The 23,627-nt window shown below is 34.8% G+C and overlaps 2 protein-coding genes across 2 annotated transcripts in view; both read right to left on the bottom strand.

The window, feature by feature from the left end:
- The window catches only part of LOC139960676 (uncharacterized), a 53,945-nt gene that overhangs the window by 20,582 nt on the left and 9,736 nt on the right, over window positions 1-23,627 (bottom strand). The gene's annotated exons all lie outside the window — the stretch shown is intronic.
- On the bottom strand, window positions 719-21,645 carry LOC139960671 (uncharacterized). Its single transcript, XM_071959224.1, has 18 exons — window positions 21,456-21,645; window positions 18,712-18,829; window positions 16,141-16,251; window positions 15,721-15,842; window positions 13,864-13,917; window positions 13,305-13,380; window positions 11,835-11,879; window positions 10,650-10,849; window positions 10,097-10,162; window positions 9,835-9,925; window positions 9,027-9,311; window positions 8,135-8,305; window positions 7,233-7,414; window positions 6,280-6,363; window positions 5,561-5,775; window positions 4,347-4,484; window positions 3,619-3,754; window positions 719-3,050 (listed from the first exon to the last, which is right to left on the bottom strand). The coding sequence occupies exons 1-18, from the start codon at window positions 21,468-21,470 to the stop codon at window positions 2,832-2,834; spliced, it is 2,328 nt and encodes a 775-aa protein (XP_071815325.1). The 5' UTR covers window positions 21,471-21,645; the 3' UTR covers window positions 719-2,831.

Here is a 23,627-nt window from a genome sequence, read left to right as displayed (position 1 = left end):
GTTTGAATCTAATGGATAGTAGTTTCGATTTCGATAAACGAGTTTATACCGTAATTTTGAAGGTTTTAAAATAGCCAATGTCTTACTTTCGTCGGTGGTCTTGATATGTTTGAAATATGTACAATATTAATAAAATATGTCCAATAAAATATGACCATTAAAATATGTCCAATATGTTCTTACTTTGTGTGGTTGGAGGGGAACGGGTTAGGTTGTTTGACCTTATGTCAATTCGTACTGATTACATATACAAAAAATACATAATACATGCAACTATAGTAACTGCAGTATTATAGTTACGGGCTTGACGCCTCTTGGCACCGCCCACATCTTTACATTACTATAACACTCACCAAGATCCATCATCCATCAGAATAACGAACAATGTGTTCGCATTGTTTGTTATTATATTTACCCTAGGAATATTATGGAGCAAACTGTATGTCGAGAAACCTGTTCGGTGGGTCGTGGGATTTTCCAAAAGTTAAAAACTAGTTTTCGGTGCTTGGCGAAGGAAATCGATTGCCCGCATCTTTTAACATCAAGCTTCGAGTCAAGCTATCTTTTATACATTCTGAGCATAAACTATGGCGTGTGCGGGTAAGGTAGTTCGTGGTTCAGTTCTCAAGGAAGATCATGGGTCGTGGGCCTAAATGTTTGCGGGGCCCGCTGTAATATATATTAATATTATAAGTAACTTCTAGCCGTGTCCTACGTGATATATGTGCGGAATAACTTTATCAAATGTTGAGAATTATACTTGGTTCGTCTGGGATGATGTTTTGATGTCATGTTTTTGTTTGTTTGTTCAGAAGTTTGTGCTTGGGTTCACTACATAGCAGACTCAGGAGGTGGAACATTTCACTTTGACTTTATTCTTATTTCAAAATTGTATGTAATATATTGTGAAATAAAACATTGTGATGACTGAGCAGTGCTAGATTGTGGTATTATTGAATTGACAGGTCACATATTGTACCATGAACCAACACTTGCAAACTGCAACTTATCAAAGAATTGTGAAAAGAAATGTTTCAATATTCAAGTACAAATGGTGAAGTAATGCGGTGTATGTTTTTCAACTAAAGTTTGATCCCTACTCGTATTCTAGTTTATTTGCTTGTATACTAGCTCTCGTTGAATAGGTACTCGGGTCAGTTTGGGAAATCAACTATATATTAATTATGAAAGCTTAAAAGGATATTTATGCGGGAAGTTACTTTTAGCGGATGGAAAAGGAAGATATTCTTAGCATTATTGTAAAATTTACAATCAAGTATCGTTTTCGAGATTAGAAATGAACATGTTGCCTGCCCCAAAGTGAACTAAACTCATACAGGTGTGACGTTAGTATACAAAGCATTGACATTGACAGTCGTATCCTCACTATCGTTTATAACTCAGTCATTTGTAGCATGTTGAAATATTGTATGGCATGCTGGGTGGTAATGTGACTGCTAATGATAAGAAACGCATTGATTCTGTTATCAGACAGGCTAATCGTATTCTGGATGGGGACCAGCTCATCAATGGAGTGTATGTACCATCATGTTATTGATTCTAAGCTCGACGCCATCCTTGCCGACGAGAATCACCCATTGTTTCTGAATCTCAGCAGTGCAATAATCTCTCGGAGTGGGCGGATGAGGCTTCCGAATGCAATAACAAATCGTCACAAATCTTCATTTATCCCTCAGTGCATTAGGCTCTTTCATTGTCGTTTCAATTGATAGTAGCCTGCTTTATCTTCCCGTTCTTGCCATCTAAACTGGTGTGACATTTGTTTAATCATCACGCCTTTATGTCTTTTTACCCTTTATCATCTTGTATTTTTCCTATATGTACATATGCGAGCTTGTAATTTCCTTTTTGGGATGAAATAAAGTTTTACTTACTTACTTACTTATGTCATAGATGCACAGTATAAGAACTTTTAATATCTTTCATGTTTTTCTTTATGATTTAAATCCGCTTCTCTTATACAGAATTGGGATGCATTAACATATGAATATACTAAAATCATTGATAACTACGGAAGACTAATGCGGCCATGCCCCCCCCCCCTCCCTAACCAAAAATATATAAACCACGGATTTATAACATAAAAGACAACATTTTAAAAACGACACAAAAATATTTTTTAAAACGCCAAAACAACTACATACAAACGGTTCCATCAAATATTCGGGCTTTGAAAGCATTGTTTTTCATTTTTATGCTCTTATCCATTTTCGTAAAACTTTGTGAAATTATCAACTTATTGGGTACAATGAAACAAAAAACACATCAAAATAAAATAGCAAAGGCCTAAGCAGACCTATTTTTGGCGCAACTCTGAATAAAAAGAATGATTTATAAGAAATGCATATCGCTAATATACTTATATAAACATTTTTATAAACTCTTATTTTATGTTTTATCCCCGATTTCTGTCAATATATATAAAGATTAAAAATCAAATGATGGGCCTAAATTACGCTATTAGTTTGATCGTTTATTAAAGGTATAAGAGGTAATGAACGCTGTCACGAATATGATATGAGCATTTGCTTGAATCTGAATGAAAAGATAATATTAATTTACGTCACAATATATATTTATCCGTCTTGCGTTTTATCAAACCTATTTTGTATCCATGTTGTAAGATCTTTTAACTGTTCAGCAAGATGGTCAAAGTAAAATTGCCATCCAAGAACCTTCTCATTTATTCATCGGTCACCCAAAACGCCAGCGGGAACACATATGTAGCTTTGCAACGTTATCTTATAGAAACAAACCAAAGCAAATTTCCAACTGACTTTCACATTGTAAATATGAGTAATACGTTGAATTTACATCATTACAAGTTCGTCGTCCTGCTTTGTACTGTTTTTCCCTTTGTCACTTGTAGATTGTTGCAAAGCACTCTGGACCTCATCAAAGTCGACTTCGCTCTCTTCGTTAAGTATAGGAGGCAGCTTCATCCCTGCATCCCCTTCATCTGGCTGTGAAATGTAATGATTAGCCTGTATTGTAGAACCTCGTCTCGGTAGCTCTAGCAGTTCCTCCATCTTTGAAATAAAAACAATCACAAAGAAACCAATAGTCACCCACATAACATTAAACTTAAATCATATCATTTCATATATAATTTCCTTTTCAGTTCTTTATCAATGCCAAAGTCATTTACATATAGCTTTCCTTTTCAGCTGCTGCACAAATTCGCAATTGAAAATGTGCTAAAAACTATTTTCGGCAAGTGTGTATATAGTTGCCGCCTAATGTAAAACAACATGTATTCTTCAAACGGTGTCAGTTCAACTACTTTCTATTATAACACATGTGAAGTAAAGGGATTCTATAAAGGAGACCTGTTTATTCAAGACAATTTTGTAGAGGTAAAAAGCATCTTTAGGAATTGTTAACATTGTTTTTATGACCTTACTTATTCGTGATTTGTGCAACGAGTTTTCCGGTGCCTAATTGTATCCGAATAATATGAAATGGGTTTCTTTAATTCATTCACTGAAACGATTTTTTTTATTTTATTTCAGACACTTTTGAAATAAACAACATGAGAGTACATAGAAGATATCATTTTGAAGAAACAGAATAAGGAGTCTTCCAACTGTGACTTACTTCAAGTACATCTTCACTGCCGAATTCGAGGTAATCTGTACGCTTCATTAACATCTCTCCGAACTCTTCAAACATATTTGTAAATTTGGGTCTAGACATCGGACTCTCCTGCCAACAGCGTTTCATTAAATCGTACCTGCAAAAATAGGTTATAAACACTAACAGTGTATTCAGCAACCTTTTCTGATTATTCCATGGTCAGGATTTTCCTTATGGAGAAACATTTCAATCAATGCAAACGGTCCTTTGTGCCAGAAATAGAAACCAGTAGACTGTTTATATATATATAACTATTAATGAATAACCCTAATTACACAGTTGATAATCGTTTCGAAATACATATTCATATCGTAGAAAAAGTTGCAATCTTCGTGTGATACTATAGTAAAGTATTTAAAAGAATTATTTTCGTATATTTTATTTGCTTGTCTACAACATATGAGCAACAATGAGGTAGAATGAAGTACAATAAACAAAACCAGAGTTTCTCTCCCTTCAAACTGCCAAAAAAGTTAAATCATAAATACATACCAAGAAATTTGAACAACGTAATTGAAGAAAAAGTAAACAAAGCAAAAGAAAACTTAATACGCAATAAAAACTAAGTAATAGGCAGTATTTAAATTTCACGTTTTCACTGGTGTTAAATTTCACGTTCCATACAATTAGCTCATGTCATGGCGATTGCATTGTTATCAGTACTCAAATTTGTTTTTCTATGTACTCACACATCATCAGGACAACTGCCTGGTTGGTCCATGCGGTAGCCGTTTTTCAGTTGACTGACTAACAACCGCGGTGCGATACCAGGATAAGGAGTACCACCGAGTGTGAAAATTTCGTACAGCAGTACTCCAAAGGACCAACTAATTTGAGATAAAAGAGCAGTATGAAGGGTATGTATGAGAATGGGTGAAGTCGAAGCTTCCGCCCACCAGAAAAAAACAGTCTTCATTCCATGATTGTACCACGTATGAATTTATGAAGCTCCAAAGGAGGACATGGTGTCAGAATATGAACGATTCTACTCATAGTTTATGGATTCATGCAATATTAACTGTGTTTTGAGCAGTGATAATAAGTATAGTCAGTATTGCGAAGTTCGGCATACTGCGAAAGTTCGGACACCCTAAGAAATACACGATTTCACCATGAAAATCTACAGGAAGAGTCAAATTTCACCAAAAAGTACGAAGCTACAGTTATTTTCTCTCCAAAATGACCCGTGTGCAAGAAATTACTTACATATTTGTCAATAAAATGACGAAGATCTATGAAGTCTGTTATAATTACTGAAAAAGCAACTGCGCCACCAATTTTATCACCAGCGCCACACTGTGGGCTGCGTGTCCGAACTTCGCAATACTCTAGCAAAGAAATACCAGCTTCACAATCACGAAGAATCTTCTTGGAAAACAACGTGAAAACAGTTTGCAGAAAAGAAAGTTTGGCCGTGTATCGTACTATAACAAAATTCTCCCACCATATGAAGTATATTTTCTGGTGATTTAGACCAGAAGATTTAGTTTTGGGGTGTTTTAAGTCTTAAGTGTCCGAACTTCGAAGTCACCATCCTACTGTTTATCTCACGTATTATCCGCTGTTGGTTAACACTAATAAAGGCTACCTCAATGTCCTAGCTAAAAGTATCGTTAGTGCCTTCCTCTGCCAGATCCCTATGGCTTGAATATTACGAAACATGTTTACCTAAATATAAATTGTTAAAATGATAGAAACATTAATTTAAATTATCTTTGATTATTCTTCTTTTCCATCTAACGAAAACAGTTCACAAATTGGAATAGGTGGTAAAGGAACTTGATGGATGTATCCATCAATGCTTAAGTTAGAGGTATAGCCTATATGATCAATTATTAACCAAACTGTTTGTGCATAAAATATAAAACAAAATGAGATAAGAGTAACGTATTTGGTTACATACGCGTCTCCTTCCGAACTACATATTCCATTTATGATCGTTTCCAGACTGCACCATTTCACCGGTATCTTCTGTTCGGTAGCTCTCCTTTTATATCCTCTCGTGTAAATGTCATCGGCGAGTCCAAAATCAGATATTTTTATCGTCAGTCCTTCACCAACGAGTACGTTACGAGCAGCAAGATCCCCGTGATAGAAACGTCTTTCTTGAATATGGGCCTGCCAAACCAAATACATGTTTTCTTTGATAAATAATTTATTTTAACATCCGATGTGTCTGAAACTTGTCCTTGGATCCGTCGGCTTCTCATACCCGAAGAGGAACCGTTAAGTCTTGCTCTGATACCGTCGATTTATAGTCTACGTTGCTTGTGATAAGCTAATTTTATATGGTGAATGCTGGAATAGTTGGTCAAGCCATTTTGATTGGAGAGCCATCACCTTTTATCGGATTAGCTCTCATCAACAATATTTATACATATTGGAGAATACATTGAGAGAAAGTCTATAATTATACTAATACGAATGGAAGTGTCTACACGTGGCCTTTAATAACTATAAACGTTGTTCTATACACATCTAACTGATGACGAATTTATTGTAGATTGTCACATCTTTGGAAACCAAAATGTTATTACTCTCTATGCTTTTGACAAGTTCTTAATGTTATTTGAAACTGAAAGTGTCACAGTTACATCCTAATCGATGAAATTAACGACTTACCATTCCATTTGCGATGTCACGAGCAATAATAAGTTGTTGTAATTCCCCTACAGAATATACTTGGTCTTTCTCAGCACTCGCTAGCTGTGATGAGAATATAAAGATATGAACGAAGGTCTATGAAATGCTCCTTCATTAGGTGGAAACAAATTTTAGTGGCTTTCTTTTTCATTTTTCTTAGATTACAACTGACGTTCACAATCCCCTTGAGCATGGTTGTTAAAACAATCTAAGAAGAAACTTTCACGGATAATTATAACAATGATGATGATAATTAGCAGTAGTTTATTTTACGACGCTTAAGTTACCTCAAATGTGAGAGAAACCCACAAGGGCTTATGGATTACAACTTACACGTCGGGTGGATTCCAATCCAAATGTTTATCTCAAATATGAAACCTTTTTCAATTTAGAAAGTTATTTCCGATGGAAAAATCGTAGATTGCTCTTGCATGAAAACCCCACCTTACTATGACCCGGTCGGGTATCAAACCCGAAACCTCCCGATTACTAAGCCTCGGTGCTTAACATACCACCGTCTGTATCCACTAGGCAACAGCACCGGCATAAATTGAACTGTATCAATCAAAATCCCAACAGGGAACAGGAAACGAATAATGAAGCTTAATCTAACACCGAGTAAACGGCAATCGCCTCAAAAACGCCAAAAAAAAAAGAAAGAACAAAGGAAGATTAATCCACGTTGGGAATGGGATGTGTGATCTGGTAAATGTTTGTATAATTGGATGGAAAATATCGCTAATTTTTGACGTTGGAAATATATTTGATGCTGTATGAATTTCAAGTTTAAAGGAAGCTGAAGAAACAAACAATGATTGATCAAACGCCCCATCCGTTTCGTCGCCCTCATAACATATTAATAATTAAGCTTGAATGCTTTAGTACTTTCTAAGTAGAAAATACAAATATGTAACATGTGTGTAGCGACTTACCTTTCTGCAGTCCCGTAAGAATCCCAGCAAGTCACCATACTTCATATATTCTGTTATAAGGTAGAACGGTTCATTCATTGAGCAGCAAGCAAGAAGACAGAGGATGTTCACATGGTCGCCCAGCTCTGCGATGAGTTTCATTTCGTTTATCAGGTCTTCTTTTACATCAGAAAATGCTCCAACTGTTAAAATGGAATAAATATTGCATGTGGTTTGGACCAACAATGGAATGGCGACAAAACTATGACATAGCAGCTCTACATTCCAAATTTGCACGGAATTAGGCTTATATTTAAAAAGCATCGATATGTGGTGTCGTGCAAATCGTGTCGTTTCCCTTTTGCTCTTATAAAAGATCATTAAGATCGCTCAAATTGAATAGGTAAGGTATACGTATTCATCCTAAACTATCCCCATTCGGAGATTATATATCATTTCGTTTAAAACAAGTTTTGAAAGTTGTATTTGTCATAATTATGTTATTAATTCCATAATGTATTTTTAAAGTTATTTTAACATATTTCGAGTTAGATGGTATAGGTCTTTACACGTTTAACGTATACACGGACTTGTATAATATAGCAATACCTTCATTGTTCACATTGTTGAAGGCTTACTTCTTCCATGTCATATTTTTATACTGAAAAGGAGTTTTTATTCAATCTGCTTCTATAAAAGCAACTCAGGCGAAACACATAACGCCTTGTTAGTACAAAATGATACAGGATCTCTCTGTGGAAATAACACCAACATCCCGTAGCGTCCTTCAATAGGATTCCATGAACTTATGAACGCTTTGCATTTCTCTTGATACATCATCCTGTTACTTCACGTCGAAGATTATATTATACTATCTTATATTATAAAATGTACGTTTGATGATTAATAAATATCTACATCACCTTTAGTAGTTTTAATAGCAACTGTCACATCTTCAACTTTATTCTTCATGCCGGTGACCTTGCCCATATGCACCACACCGAATTCACCTTCCCCTAGCTTTTGCTCGATTATGACTTTATCGTGGCTAATTTCTTTGTCTGTTAATATGGGATCAACTTCTCGAGTCTTCTCTGTAAATAAAAAAACAAAACATAAATACATACACAGACCGTGAATAGCATATTTTTTTTTTAATAAAATGGTGACTTCAGGCAAGAACTTAGGCACGATATTACCAAAACAAAATGGTAGAATATCAGTTTTGGTAAGGCGTTTATAGCTATTACAGTTTTAAAGGTATTCAGCTTTAAGTATTATAATCTCTGGTATCTAAGTTGTCATATTGAGCTTTGTTCTGATCGAGAAATTGACCTAATCCTCTGTTTATCCCAGTAAGTACACCTTTGGATAGATGCTGAAGTGTCATTTCTCAAATATTAAAAAGTGGTATAGAAAACTGGAGGGATTTCAGTATTTTTATTAAACCTAATTTAGTGTCACAATTTAACATTTAAGTATGTAGCTCAACACATATTCACTGAGTTCGTATCTCATATCAATCAGCCGATTCACACAAAGATTACCAGTAAATCTTAAAGTTTTGTACCACATTAAATACTGGATTGTGCTGACAAATCTGAAGAAAAAAATGTTAGCATGTGCTATTAGGATTACAGCCGATTGATAGCACGATCTATTTTTACTTTGGTACAAAGCTGTAAGATTTACAATAGCAACTGTGTTATCTGTGTATATCCGGTGCATCAATTGCTACTGCCTCGTGCAACATATTGGCTAAAACCATTCTAAAAACTATTATTTTCTTTTAAAATATTTCCATAAAAATATTACCAATGGCTTTCTCCTGGTACATTTGTTCAAGATGGAGGTTCTCTAGATTATCTTTTCTTATGCGTCTTCGTCTCTTTGTCAATAGAAAGCATACAATAACAACAACAATCACAAAAACTGCGAAAAGACCGATGATTAGGATCATTGTTGTTGACGTAGATGAGACGGATTCAGGGGTAGGCTTTGGTCCAGGGGCAAAGCTTGTTGATTGGATCCCCATGCTAGCTTTATCACGAACGATTGTGTCAGTCTCTTGTTCAGTCGTGAAGGGATGATCTGTGAAATCTAAATGAAAATATCAATCAGTTAATCCATCAGTAATCCATTCAATCAATCAATCAATCAATCAATGAAACAATCAATGCAATCAATCAACCAAATAATCAAACATTCAATCAAATTAACCTTACAACCGATAACCAATTAATGGATGGATAAACCAATCTATCAAATCAAATGGATCAATCAAGCAAGCAAATTAATTGATGATTCTATAAAGCAATATTTAATGCAACCAAATAATCAGACATTCAATAAAATCAACCTAACTACCGATAACCAATTAATGGATTGATCAATCAATCTACGAATCAAATCAATTCGATCAATCAATCAATCAAGCAAAGTATTCGATGATTCTATAAACCAATAGTCAACTCAACCAAACAATCAATTTTGTGAGCATAACTTTGCACATTGAGAATAAAGAAAACAGTATATTAGTAGGTTAAAATGTAAATATACGACCTTTATTTGTGTTCCTGTAATATATTTGAAATCATACCACCATAATTGTAATCGAATTTACCTTCTTCGGAAATTTCGGCCAAGAATAACTTTGTGGCAAGTCTTCCTGGTTCAGGATTATTTGCATAATCTGATGAAACGTAAGGAATGATCTGTAAAATTTCCAAGGAAAAATAATAAATATTAAAAATTCAAACGACTAGAGCTGAACAATGAAATACAAAAATGGTATGGGATGCTTGAGACGTGTAGTGTGGATTAATTGTAAATGTACCATTCGACTTACATCTGAATAATAAAATATAAAGGTTTTTTTTTCTAACCGTAAGTTTGTACTCAAGGCCTTCTTGAATTTCTGCGCTGATGGCTTCCCATGTATTAACTTGGTTCTGTTTAAAATAATTGAAAATGTTAACATTATTAAAGTATAAACTCTGTGTAAAAGTAAGCTGGCCTGACGTTTCGATCCTAGCAGGATCTTCTTAAAGGCTAAATGAAGTATAAACTATAACAATTTTCACTGGGCATTGTTGAACTTTTCTCTTTTCAGAACGACTCATATAGTAAAAGCTAACACAGTAGTAGTGATGATCTTGATATCTTTTTCTTCGACACATCTCAGGCTCGTGTGGATATTTTAATACAAATGTCATGCAGTCACATAGCAGTCCATTAGTCCATCAGAAACCATACCACCATCGCATGTGTTGAAGATATGCGCCTTAAGCTAATTTTGTTTATTAATTTTAGATGGGCGTTACACTTACAGTATACCATCATATTGATATTATATCTGTAAAACACATATTTTCATATCTGCCATGTAATTTATTTAATATTTTTGAAACCCTCTGATATAGGTAACTTCGTACTTACACTATCATATATTTGGATGGTATGAGACAGGATCAGGTCTCCATCAGTCGTGTGAAGCTGTGTTTGGTATTCCTCTAATGTTCTCATACTGTTTACTTGTACCGGAGGAGACCAAATAAACGTCATGCTAACGTTACCGTCTGACGTATATGTAACATGATCAAGGGATACGTCAGTGGGCTTACCACATCGGTAAACGTCTGATAAATTAAAAGGAAATTATAGGAAATTATATAATTTAGATATGGCAAAACGATTGGTCAAAATACCATCACGTCTCAATAGTGTAATTTCTCCAAAGTTGTGAAGAATGTTTGTACTTTCGAGTTATGTTTCAACTGAGGGAAAATGACTTTACAGAGGTACATTCGAAGTACGTGTGTTTACTTGAAAGAGTATGCACTGAAATTTAAAGTACAGCCACAGATTTTAAGCAGTAAGGCAAGATTCTTACATATCGATTCCGTGATAACAATAGCTAAGAAATATTTTTCCGAACATAATCTCCCTGCAACATAATTGCGATATCATTGATGCAGATTGACAAAACCTTAAACTCCCTTTTTCAAAAATGGGAATGTACCATATTTTGAATGCAACATGGCAATTGTAAAATTCAAAGCTCTCTCACTTATTTAATTTGGACCCTACCAATTCCGCTTCAAAACATATAGTGCAAATTTAATTAAACAATCTGGTTAATTGTATCAGTCTTATCAGCTCCCAAGCGTGGTTAAGTGTTGGGGTATTTCTTTATAAATAAATGCGTTTCCAGCGCTATAGAGTTGAGCGAGAGGTAGAGAGAGAGAGAGCAAATCCCGGGCCCGACACCCAAAGGACTCCTCACACAGCTCATTTCTCGAAAATCAGACAGGTTCGATATTGCATTAAGGAGAAAATGGAACCCAATCTAACTTGCGCATATATATAGGACAGTTATTTCTTTTTGCCCAGGTCACCAGGTTGAATTTTTACGTCGTGTGATAGCTTCGTGTCCACAGCGAACTAAGCGGGGTTCTTTTTTATCTTAAATTGAGGAATCTTCCTAATATTGTTAACTTATGAAAATAACAGAAAGTAACATCATATTAAATATCGGATTATCTCCAACAGACCACGAGGTACACGTTACCAACAGACCACGAGGTGCAAGTTACCCACTGTAATACTGGTATATTCACTCACCCTGAGCCGCACAAAAGGTGGCATCTCGTGTTTCCTCGTAACAGTCTACAGTTATGTAACAAAAGCATCAGAATCAAATGTTAAATTCACATCTTTAACATTTAATTATTAGCTTAACTTAATTTTTCAATATGCGGATAAGAGGTCTTAACGTGTGTATTACGTGGATCAGTAAGCTAGATAATTCAAATCCATTTTCTTCCATATAGCGTAAACTGTCACAAAATATGACAACATATTGATTTAAGGTATACATATAATGTTAAGAACGACGGTTATGGTGGGTCACTTTACTTGTTTACACGTGCCACGTTATTTCCTTATAATGTTTAAGAATCAAATCTTGACTATTCAGTGGATCAAAATCTAGTTTATTGAAATAAGAAATGTTTTCTACTCTATGATTGGATCAACTCACGACACGATAACTTAACTATTGCTATAAATAGTATCCACTTTATCTTATAATCGAAATCTGCAAAAGAGATAAAGCAATGCGCCATATGTTACAGTAACTTCCAAACTACAAACATACTGAGATTTTAAATAGGTAATTATGTTTCTTAATATGACATCTTCAATATAGCTAATATCCTGTGGGTTTATGCAATCATATACCGAGAACTTTTAAACGTGCACTTTTTAGATTCAGATTCTCTTTATTGCATCCCAAGCTGGGCAATTGATTGCTCACAATATAAAACATATGTACAGTACATAAAATACACACAAAATATATAAGACTCTCAAATACTAAGACATACGACTTAAAACAAAGCTGGCAAGATACGTAAACACGGTAAAATACAAAATACAGTAAAACAGCACCAGAGATACTTGTGAAACATTGGATTGCACAATGAGCAAGATTACTGACCTAGCGAGTAAAAGATTCATTATGAAGTTTAATAAAACGAGGGATAAAGGAGGATTTGTAACGATTCGTAACGGCACGGGGTAGTCTCATCCGCCCACTGCGGGGTATTATTGCACTTTCCAAATTAATGTGTAGAGGGTGGCTACTGTTGTTGAGAACGCCAGCAAGTTTACTTTGAAGGTGAAGATGAAATGAGGTGTTCACTGACTGCTGACGTTCGCCTAGGATGCGACTGACTTGGCTTATAGTAATGAGGAAAAGGAAACGGGGAAAGGCTGGGGGAGTGAAGAAACGTGCACTTGCAATTGATCAATTTAAAACTTTCAATCCTGGAAGCTCCCTCGCCAAAAGAAGTTCTCCTACCAGACCACCCCCTAACCCAGGAAAAATACGTTGAAAAATTCCCCGATTTATACTTATTCAAGTGTAATATTGAATATAATTTGAAATTCATAGGAATGGATAAAAACCAAAATAAATCTTAAAGTAATAGCAAACAATTCATAGCCTCGTTTCCCATAGAGTTAACTATAGACTTGTGACTGTTGATTTAGTCAGACGAATACTCCTTGACTAACGCAGCGTTAACTTACCAGGGGTTTCGAATTGCATTGCCGAAGCTGGGGATACTGGAAGCGGTGATCCCTCTGAAGTTACACCGTAAGCCACCTATTAATTATTAAACAAAGGATCAAAGAAACAATCATGTCAGAGTTGCCCCTGTTATTTCTACATTAATCTAACCATGGAGGTAAAACAGTTTTACCTCCATGATCTAACTAAAAGTCTGATGTATCAGCATAAAGGTTACAATAATGAATATGCCGAGTAACATGTAAAAATAGGAGAACAGTATTTATATCATCTCCTAATATAGGTACAACATGAAAATCATGGAAATTGTCATACAGAAGAAAATTTTCTCAGTCTAACATTATACGAAACATGTTTTCGTAATTGCTGCTTTGATGTTTTTATTTCATGTTCAACCCATTCATTCTTTTTTCCAAGTAGAAAAAAAATATGCAAAGAACTTAGCCTTTCTACAGTAACTGTAGATAACCACTTGTGTTTAATATATGCTAATCTACTATCTCTGGTTATGTGACCAAGGTCGTGTTAGTTTTGTTCATTCGAGATAATGTTTCTTACCTGAAACAGACAGTTATGAGTGAAAGGGGCGTCTCCTGACATAAACGCTGATTGCTGGTTAAATGGAAAAGGACAGAAAAGAAAAATTGAAAGTGAAGCTGTGTCGTGATGATTTCATATTGGATGATCATGGGAACTGAATTGTATTTTAGTATATCTAATTCATATGGAGCTAACTGATATAGGTGGAAAGACAATGATGTAAGGATCCTACTTTCTAATTAGATATATTGAGTCCCTAAGTAGGCTACTTAGTGAAGTCACTACCTGTTGAAATCGAATATACATATACTGTGACCAGGCAGATACAACTGTAACATATCCAGGTATAGTGATATAAAAGCTTAGGGCCATTTGGAGGAATTTTGGTTCGACGATCCCACCTATTAACCTTCCTCCGGATGAGAACTGCAGTAAATTTCTCCATTTAATTATCATAAACGAGTAACATCTCTATCGAGGGATGTGTTAGTGAGACATATCCTTCGGTTCATGTATCTCTCTAGTATATAGAACACTATTAATGGCAGGTGGTGAAAAGGGAATCTAACCAGTGGTCTCTTAGTGGGACACATGCATCCCTGGTTCATGTAACGTTATAGTAAATATATTAATAGTCAAGACAGACAGCTGAAAGAGAATCTATAACAATGGTTGTGTTATTGGGATGCATCCCTGGTTAATGAAACGTTATAGTTAATATAACATTAGTCGTGACAGAGAATATATATAACAAGGGTTATGTTAGTGGGACGCATCCCTGGTTAGTGAAACGTAATAGTAAATATAACATTAGTCATGACAGACGGCTGAAAGAGGATCTATTTAACAAGGGTTATGCTAGTTGGACGCATCCCTGGTTAATGAAACGTTATAGTAAATATATTAATAGTCAAGACAGACGGCTGAAAGAGAATCTATAACAAGGGTTGTGTTAGTGGGACGCATCCCTGGTTAATGAAACGAAATAGTAAATATAACATTAGTCATGACAGACGGCTGAAAGAGAATCTATAAAACTAGCGTTATGTTAGTGGGACATGTCCTTCGTTTCATGAAACGTAATGTTTATCTTAGCAGATTCAAGTAATATATTTGACACAAATTCTAACCAGATTTGTGTGTTACTTGCACACATCTTTGATCTAAATTGCAAAGAAAAAGCGTAACGACTTAACTAATTAGCTTCGGTACTGTAAGTCACACCTCACCTTATTTTGTAAATTTTGATGGATGTTTGACATTTTAATTGGACTTTCAATATTTTTTCCCAGCTGTGCTTGTGTATAGTATCATGATGGTGACAGAGCATAGTATTTAAGGATATTTTTTATCATACATGTCGTGCGACTATGTATACACCAATATGTCAAGTGATTTTTTCAGTATCTAACTTGATATTGTTATTTTAATGAAAGCCGACCTGAATTCAGTGCATTTATATGAAAAACGAAGAATGTAATGACGTACGTATATCGACTGATAAACTGATAAAACTTGAATATGGTCATTAATCAGTAACGGTTTGTCACTAATCTTACTTTCAACTACACTTTATAATTCAAACACTATAAAGATAATTCATTCCGAGCAGTTTCTGTTCAATGAATTAAAATGTTTATCGTGATCGTGAAACAGAACTAATTAAGTTTGACCGTTAGCAATATCCATCAGTCAAAACCTATTAAGATTTCTTCCAAAGAGAAATGTTAAGTGTCACCGCTAAGATTAGAAGGATTGACTTACTATGGTTCATTGCTGTTTTAATATGAAGTGTTTTGTCTACAAATGAGCACTTTAAAGTGTTATGTCCCCCCCCGCCCCTATATAACCTCGTTTATATGTAAATATACTTACCGAAAGTTTATCACTTGCGCTCTGACCCGCGGCTGCTAGAGCATCTTTACAGGTCGGGAATATCCAGTGGATAATACTATTCTCATGCGTCTCACATTGAAGGTCCGAGAGGTACACTATAACTATATTGTTTATAAAATATATAAAATATATGTATATAATATAATATATTGCATATATTGTATATAATATATTGTATACATAATATATACAATATAATATATAAAATACTTATAGTATTTAAATTACAAAACTGTATCCTGTAGTTTCAAAAGGTATATATTCGTTGGTTGCAAGAATTCATTTTCGATATCCTTGCTCAAGTAAATCAACTCAACTATTTTTTTGTTTGTTTTCTAGATTGATCATTTAACATTGTTTCGTAGTTTTTTGCTAGATTGAAGACAGATTCGTACTTACAGTCATATTGCGTAAGAGGTTCCCATGATATAGTATACGAAAGTCTCCAACTGCCATCGGGCAGATTCAGTACCGTGTGGTTAACTTCGATTGAGGTTACCGGAATAGGATCTGTTCATATATAGAAAGAACATTAAGAAACACATTCGAGCAGAACATCTTGTCTGCAGTATATGGTTTTGTAAGAAGGACAATAAAGTCATTCTATATGCCTTGTTGCTCGGATGCTTAGCTTATTATTTTGATTTTATTTTATTCGGCAAGATATCATTCTTCATCTACATACAAACAAAAATTGCACATAAAGATAAACTTTTAAAATACAAGATGGGAATATACTTAAATGCATCAAAAAGAAAATAACATGCCAAGGATAACCCTTTAAGCTAAAAGCTTATTTCCAAAGGGGTCCTTATAACCATAAAAATACAAAAGATAAGAAATAAACTATTAAAACATCTAAAACATGCATACAAACACTGTAAAAAAGAAATATATTTACAAGCTAGACATTCATATGATTTAAAAGGTAGGCTTTGGCATCTTTTTTAAAATTGTATTTCAGCAGGATGGATTTTATGTTTTCAGGTAGCCTGTTTCAGTTTTTAATTGCATTGTAATAAAAAGACCCAGCACTGTGCGTTTTAATTTTGGGAAGTTGAAAATTAAAAATACTACCTCTTGTGTTATGGCTATGAACACTATTTACTCTAATAAAACTCTCCCTCATATAAACTGGAGAGGTACCATGGAAAACATTAAAAACATGATTAAGACGAAGCTGTTCAGCCCTAGTGTTGATGTTCAAAATACCAAGAGTTTTAAAGTCAGCATGGTTAATGTGATAAGAAAAATCTTTACCCAGAATGAATCTGATAACTTTGTTCTGGGCACATTGTAATCTACGAGCGTGGTACTTAGATATACCTCCATACCAAGATGAGATGGAATAATCGAACAGACAAAGAACAAGGGCTGTACAGATGGTCTTTTTCACATTTTGATTAAAATAATTAGCTTGCCTGTAGAGGAATTTGAGTCGAGAATTTGTTTTACTAATAATGCCAAGAACAATTTGTTCGCCATCAAGGTATTGGTTTAACTCCAGACCGAGGTAAACAACAGAATGTTTGGCCTTAATCAGTTGACCATCACAAACAATTGAGAAGTCAGTATACTGACCAAGTTTACGTTTCGTCCCAAACAAAATCAACTGGACAGTGATAGTCCGGTAACTGAAGTTCATTGCTTTAACAATGTTTCTGTCAATCTCAAATTCCTAACAGCATGTTATATTGTGGAGACACAAACTTTTCGAGCTTGGTGAACTGTTTGGTATGCATCTTTCAATAGCAAGCCGGCCTTTACCTTGCATGAAGTGGATCACAGTGTATTTTCTGTGATATCCTTATGGCTATCGAACTAAACGAGTATATGTACTTATCTATTAGGTACTAATCATTTTGTATACCGCTTAAAATATTCGCTGCAGAGAGACTTGAAACCTATGCAAACTTTTCTTAATGTGTGACATTTTATAGACTAGATCAAAAGTGATGACTACAGTTTTGAACGAACTTCTGCTATTTTGAAACCATTTTATACACCGATAAAATATTCAATGCAGAGAGACTTGAAACCTATGCAAACTTTTTCCAAATGTGTGACATTTTAAAGACTAGATTCAAGAATATTGACTAAAGTTTTGAACGAACTTCTGCTATGATGACATCACAGACAACACTACTAGGATACAATTCCTGGAGGTACTTGACAGAAAATAGTTTACATTCAAGCAAAGTTAGAAACGAGCTATTGAGATGGGGTTTTCAATTAACAGTGTATAATAGATATATTAGATGATGAAAGAGCAACGTCTAATGACGGGATAGAGTTATACATATCAGTTTGCATAGTATTTTATGAGCAAAAAGGCTAAAAGTTTGCATTCAAATTATACTGAATATTACCAGTAGCGTGCGCAAAGGCAGGGGGAGGGGCATGACCCGCACCTCCGATCGTCAGCAAGGGGTGGGGTGGTTCAGTTGGGCTGGGTTGTGTTGCATTCAGCCGAGGATGAATTGGACCACTGTTACGGGTCAACTTCGCACAAATAAAAAAGCAAAACCTAGCGTACAAGGCTACCTATATAGACCTAATTTATAGTCTAGACATGCCTCGGAATCCACCCTTTGATGTATAAATTAAAGCCAAAAGGTCCAGGGAGGACCCTGAAATCCCCCTACATAAGAGACAGCAATGACCCATAGGGTAACACATCCTCTATTATAAAATTCTCAGTAGCTTCAGGGCCTCCCAAAAAGTTCAAGCCCCTCCCTTCATCGGTCAAGGAGACCTGTTAAATTATCAATATTTATTCATGCAACCTGCCGTGTAGAGCAACTTGTAAAGACTTAAAATAATTATAGTCTAATCACGCTCAGAATTCATTATTTGGAGAAAAAAAAACAATCCCCAACCCTACCCACCCCCACCCCACCCCCAAAAAGTGAAGGTGATTTATAAACCTTCATCGTTTCAAGTAATCAATAAAACTGTATAATTCCGCACCTGCATCAATGCATTCGTAGTTTTGTATGTTGGGTACAAAAGCATCACAAGGTTTTGATACAAAGATGGCTAACGCTATAGCCACACGTAAAATCTGCATGGCGGCGATAAGGTTCAACTGAAATAGGAAGAAAAATATGGAATTCCACGTGAATGGTAAGACAGAGGAATGTAATTATAAACGTGCTTTCATCGGATTGATTAATTAGTCTTGTTTCCATCCCATAATTCCACATTCGTAACATTTTATCTATGATGATAATACACTAATGCTTTCAAATTTAAACTGGTTCTTAAAAGACCAATCGTTCTTCCACTTACTCCGAGAGACGTCATTGTTGTCAACCTTCCGCTATAAGATGTACACACTGTGCTAGCTTATGTCAAGTGCGGAAGCGATAGGAAGTCTGAATCCCCGCTTGGAACTCACTAATGCTTTGAACTGACCGTACTTATATTGTATCAAGTGGTATAGCACCCTGAACGCAACAACGCATAGGCATATTCATTTGCAAACTACCTCAGAAGTCGACGCACTTAAATTAGGACTTTGTCATTGTTACGTACAAAATTATGAAATCCATACCTCCACAGAAGGCACAGGGCATCAAGACATCAAGGATATGTCAACCATTTTGGTTTATGAACTTATGGGAGAAACATTAACCACCTTACATGGTATGACAACCTACTTCTATAATTTTCCTACTTAGTTTAGCACTGACCAAGAAGTTGCTAATATATATATATATATATATATATATATATATATATATATATATATATATATATATATATATATATATATATATATATATATATATATATATATATATATATATATATATAGTGCACTTGACTAAATATTTTTCTAACAGAGTATATCTCCACAACAATTAAAAAGGAGTAGTACAAAATCAAGATAAAACAAGGTGGTGGAGGAGGACTGAAAAAGCATTAGCTCGTACGAGCAGTCCTCCTTAAACAAGTTAAACAGTACAGATAAACACAATACAAAAATAGAGGAAAAGAAAAAACAAAACAAAACAAACAAAGGTAATTAAAAACGTACAACCAATAATGATTTACAATAAACAACTTACAAGCAATAATGATTTAGAAGGTGATCCTTTAACCTTGTGTTAAAGGAAAAATGACTAATTGTAGCTCTCATATTGTTATCTAGTATATTCCAAATTTAACGCCACTGTTTATAAAAAAAAATCGATGGGCAATATCATTGCAAGAAAGATTTGTGCCGAAATCGTGAGATGTCCTTATGTTATAAAAATGGAATTTGTTGTTGTAATTTAACTAACTATCAAACTTAAGCGGTATGGGCCCCTTGATATACTTGAACATGAAACAGTCACCTGTAAATTGTAAATATCAAAACTATTAAGAATCCTTTGAGTAAAGAAAGGGGATTTGGTTGGTGCACGATAATCAGAGTTAGTAAAATTACGAACGGCTCTTTTTTGTTAAATATTTAAACAACTGGAGTAAGAGGAGTAAGTTTTTCCCCATATAATATTACAATAGGATAGTTGCGTGCGAATGAATAAGTGAACCATACTAGGATTTAATGATATTAAATGGGACAATATAGCTGATTTTATACAAAATACCAAATTAATTACTTTTTATATTTTAGAACAAGTAACATCGATAACGGGTTTCCAGGTGAAATTGGAGTCGATATAAATGCCAAGGAATTTGGCTTTATTATCTACGACAAGTTTATTACAATCAATGAATAACTCAACAGTGCCAAGTTTACGCTGCAAAGGATGAAAAATCATGAAATTGGTTTTAGAAATATTTAATAATCCTTGGGCATAATGAAACCATTTTTAGCTCATTATTAACTATACGTGCCCCGGATATGAGGTATTTATGTTTATAAAGGATACTAGTGTCGTCTGCAAATAAGATTAAGGAGAGTACAGATGAGCAGTTACACAAATCATTTACGTAAACAAGAAATAACAGAGGCCCAAGAATGCAGCCTTGCGGTACACCACAGCTCATAGTTCATGGCTGATTGCACTGGTGCGATGTATGGTTGGTTTCCAGTTAGATCGTACCAATACCATAACTTTCCATAGGCTAACGGTACCTTCTTCTTGAAACTCTTAAATAAGGTACATTAACGTTTATCTCATTCAACGGCGTGCAATCGTTTTCCCCCTTTAAAATGTCGTTGAAGCTATAACCATAACCAACAACAAACAATGTTGAATCAAAACTAATGTAAATAGAGTACCAATTGAATGATTATTAAACATTACTTTTAAGGCTGATAACACGTGTCCCTAAAGGCGATAAGTTGTGAGTATCCAAATACAAATGGTACTAAGTATAATAATGCGTTTTATGTTATTGGTAGGGTTTTGTTGTTGACGATTAGAAATATCTACCAAGGCCGGTATAATTAATCATATCAATGTAATAAACTGCACCAAAATGTAACCATAAATTCATCCAAATTTGGTAAGAATAACGAAATAAAGGAAACATAATAGGCCTATACACCTGTCACTATCAACTGGAGAATATTACCATATTATTTACAAAGTATAAAAATATTAAGTTTAAAAGTACTTTCACTCGTCATCATAAGTGAAATAAGTGACTCAGATTATGTACTTATAATATGTATATATATATATATATAATACTCAGAATTAAACAGATTAAAAAGAGAAAAATAAGATAAAACACTTGACAACTTATGGCCTTACCTTTTTAGACGTCATTGGAGATATGTTACTCTGATATGCACTACGATGCTATACTATAGCTATACAGTCAGTGTTACTAACTGTTAGTCTCTGTACTTCTTAGATTAGCAAGAAAAGACCACAGTTATGGTCGGAAATAGTTAGCTTTACAATTTCCCCTGTTTGACCAGCTCTACGTCTGTTTCCGATCAATCGTTATCACAGTACGAATTCTCTGTTGAAAACGCCATTGTATGTTAAGTATATTGAAGCAATGACCTTAACTTCTGGATTGGCTCGTTAAGTTTCTGTGCAGAACCGTATGGTAAACGGGATCTTGTAAATAATTATGTAATTATGTAATATAGACATTGAAACTTTACGGTAATACGAACGATACTTACAGTAAATATAAACTGTCACTGTATCATTGTTATTATTGTACTGCTTCTACTGTTCTGAGGTGTTTTGCATGGTCTGATCTGGTAAGCGAAACATAGATATAGGACATACATAAAAATAACTTTATCTCCGAGCCCACCCCCCAAGCCAACCCCTCCCCACCGTCGGTAATAGCATAGTCTCTCTTCATTTTCCAGATTGTACAAGCAGGCCATCAATGTTGATGAAGAAAGGCGGATTTCCCGAATAAGCCAAGGTTAACTCCCGGATTCCATGTATGTTGTGTTTAATATGTCATTGAGATATCTAAATCCGGTACTGTCATGGTTGTAGAAAGTCCTTGCAGTCATACATCTGCAAATGGTTGAGTCAACCGTTATCTCCATTTTCCCTGATTGTCAGGGACATGACTAAATATCCCTAAATTGTTCTTATCAGGATTATTAAAGTATATTCTCTTGTTTATACTAGACGTTTAGGAGGCGTCGTTTTCGGGTTTCACGAGCAAAATTGTTAAGTAAGTCAACCAGTTGAAAGAATATGCTTGTTTCTGTTTTCAACCAAACTCTTTTTCCAAAATCTTCCAGCCAAAAACAGTCTGAAACTTGAACGAAAATTCTGTTTTCACGTCAATAGTGGTCGCATGCTCTTAGCAAAGTGCCTCTTTCGAAATTATAAGCATAATACTGCGCACCTTAATCTTTCATGTTTCAACACATTCTGTGTTGTTGGTAATATGAGAAATTGTCTTCGGTTGCAAAAATTTACTACGAAATAACTGCATGCGAAGGATTAATATCCTACAAATCAAATGTTACAGTCACATTATTGCCGCTAGTCTCTGGTTGATTCTGAAGGTATTATGTCTGTTCAATTGCAAAGACATAGTCACCACACGAAAGTGCTTCAAATGTAGTAATCGGGAATTCAAAACTAAGCCAAACGTGTTCAACTCGACATACCACGTCGTAGTGTTGCAGCTATTCGTCCTGATATGTTTACCTTAAATTGAGACTATAAATGTTCCAAGAAGAAAGAATCTTCACGAAGAAATTGAACCCCATTTGTCCTCTTGCATACAAATGAATGAATGTGACGTCTGCAGTTCACTTTGGTGGCATTAAAATGGACAACCTCAACAGTACAGTTGAGAATATATAGTGAGGAAATTATAGAGGAGTGATATCATTAGTTTCAAATATGCCAATTATTGTACTGTTTTGTTACCAATTTGAGGTAATGGAAAGCACCGTAACATCATTGTGACTATTGCATTATTTATTTCAGTCGCCAGCATCATGGTAAGTCCATATGAAGCCTTTTTTTGAAGGATTTAAGATCCACAAATTATACACCGAATGATAGATGTGAGTTGGTTATGTATTTGATATTCATATCTGCAACGACCACTGGGATTAACGATCACACAGTAATAACTTTAGCTGAAAAATTAACGATTCTCGCAAAAATCGGGAATCGATTTACATATTATACTATTCAAACAAAGTTAAAATATCCCATAATTCTAGCCGAGTCTAACAACCCCTTCCCTCTAAAACTTCCAATTGTTTTCCATTATACATTTTGATTGATTTAAACTGTAACACATAATATATTTACTTATAAGCAATTCAAGTGTATATTCGTTCAGCTACATGGTTATGTTGTTGTTGTTATTGTTGTTGATTCTGTTTTTATTATTCAAATACCAGTGTCATTATTCTGTTGAATTTCTCCCTTCAAGGTGCTAAATTATAGAATCACTGTGGGAGTAGCTTCCTTTCACTGACG

Source organism: Apostichopus japonicus, chromosome 19, assembly GCF_037975245.1.
Source record: "Apostichopus japonicus isolate 1M-3 chromosome 19, ASM3797524v1, whole genome shotgun sequence".
Lineage (NCBI taxonomy): Eukaryota > Metazoa > Echinodermata > Holothuroidea > Aspidochirotida > Stichopodidae > Apostichopus > Apostichopus japonicus.
This window is presented reverse-complemented; position numbering and strand designations above follow the sequence as displayed.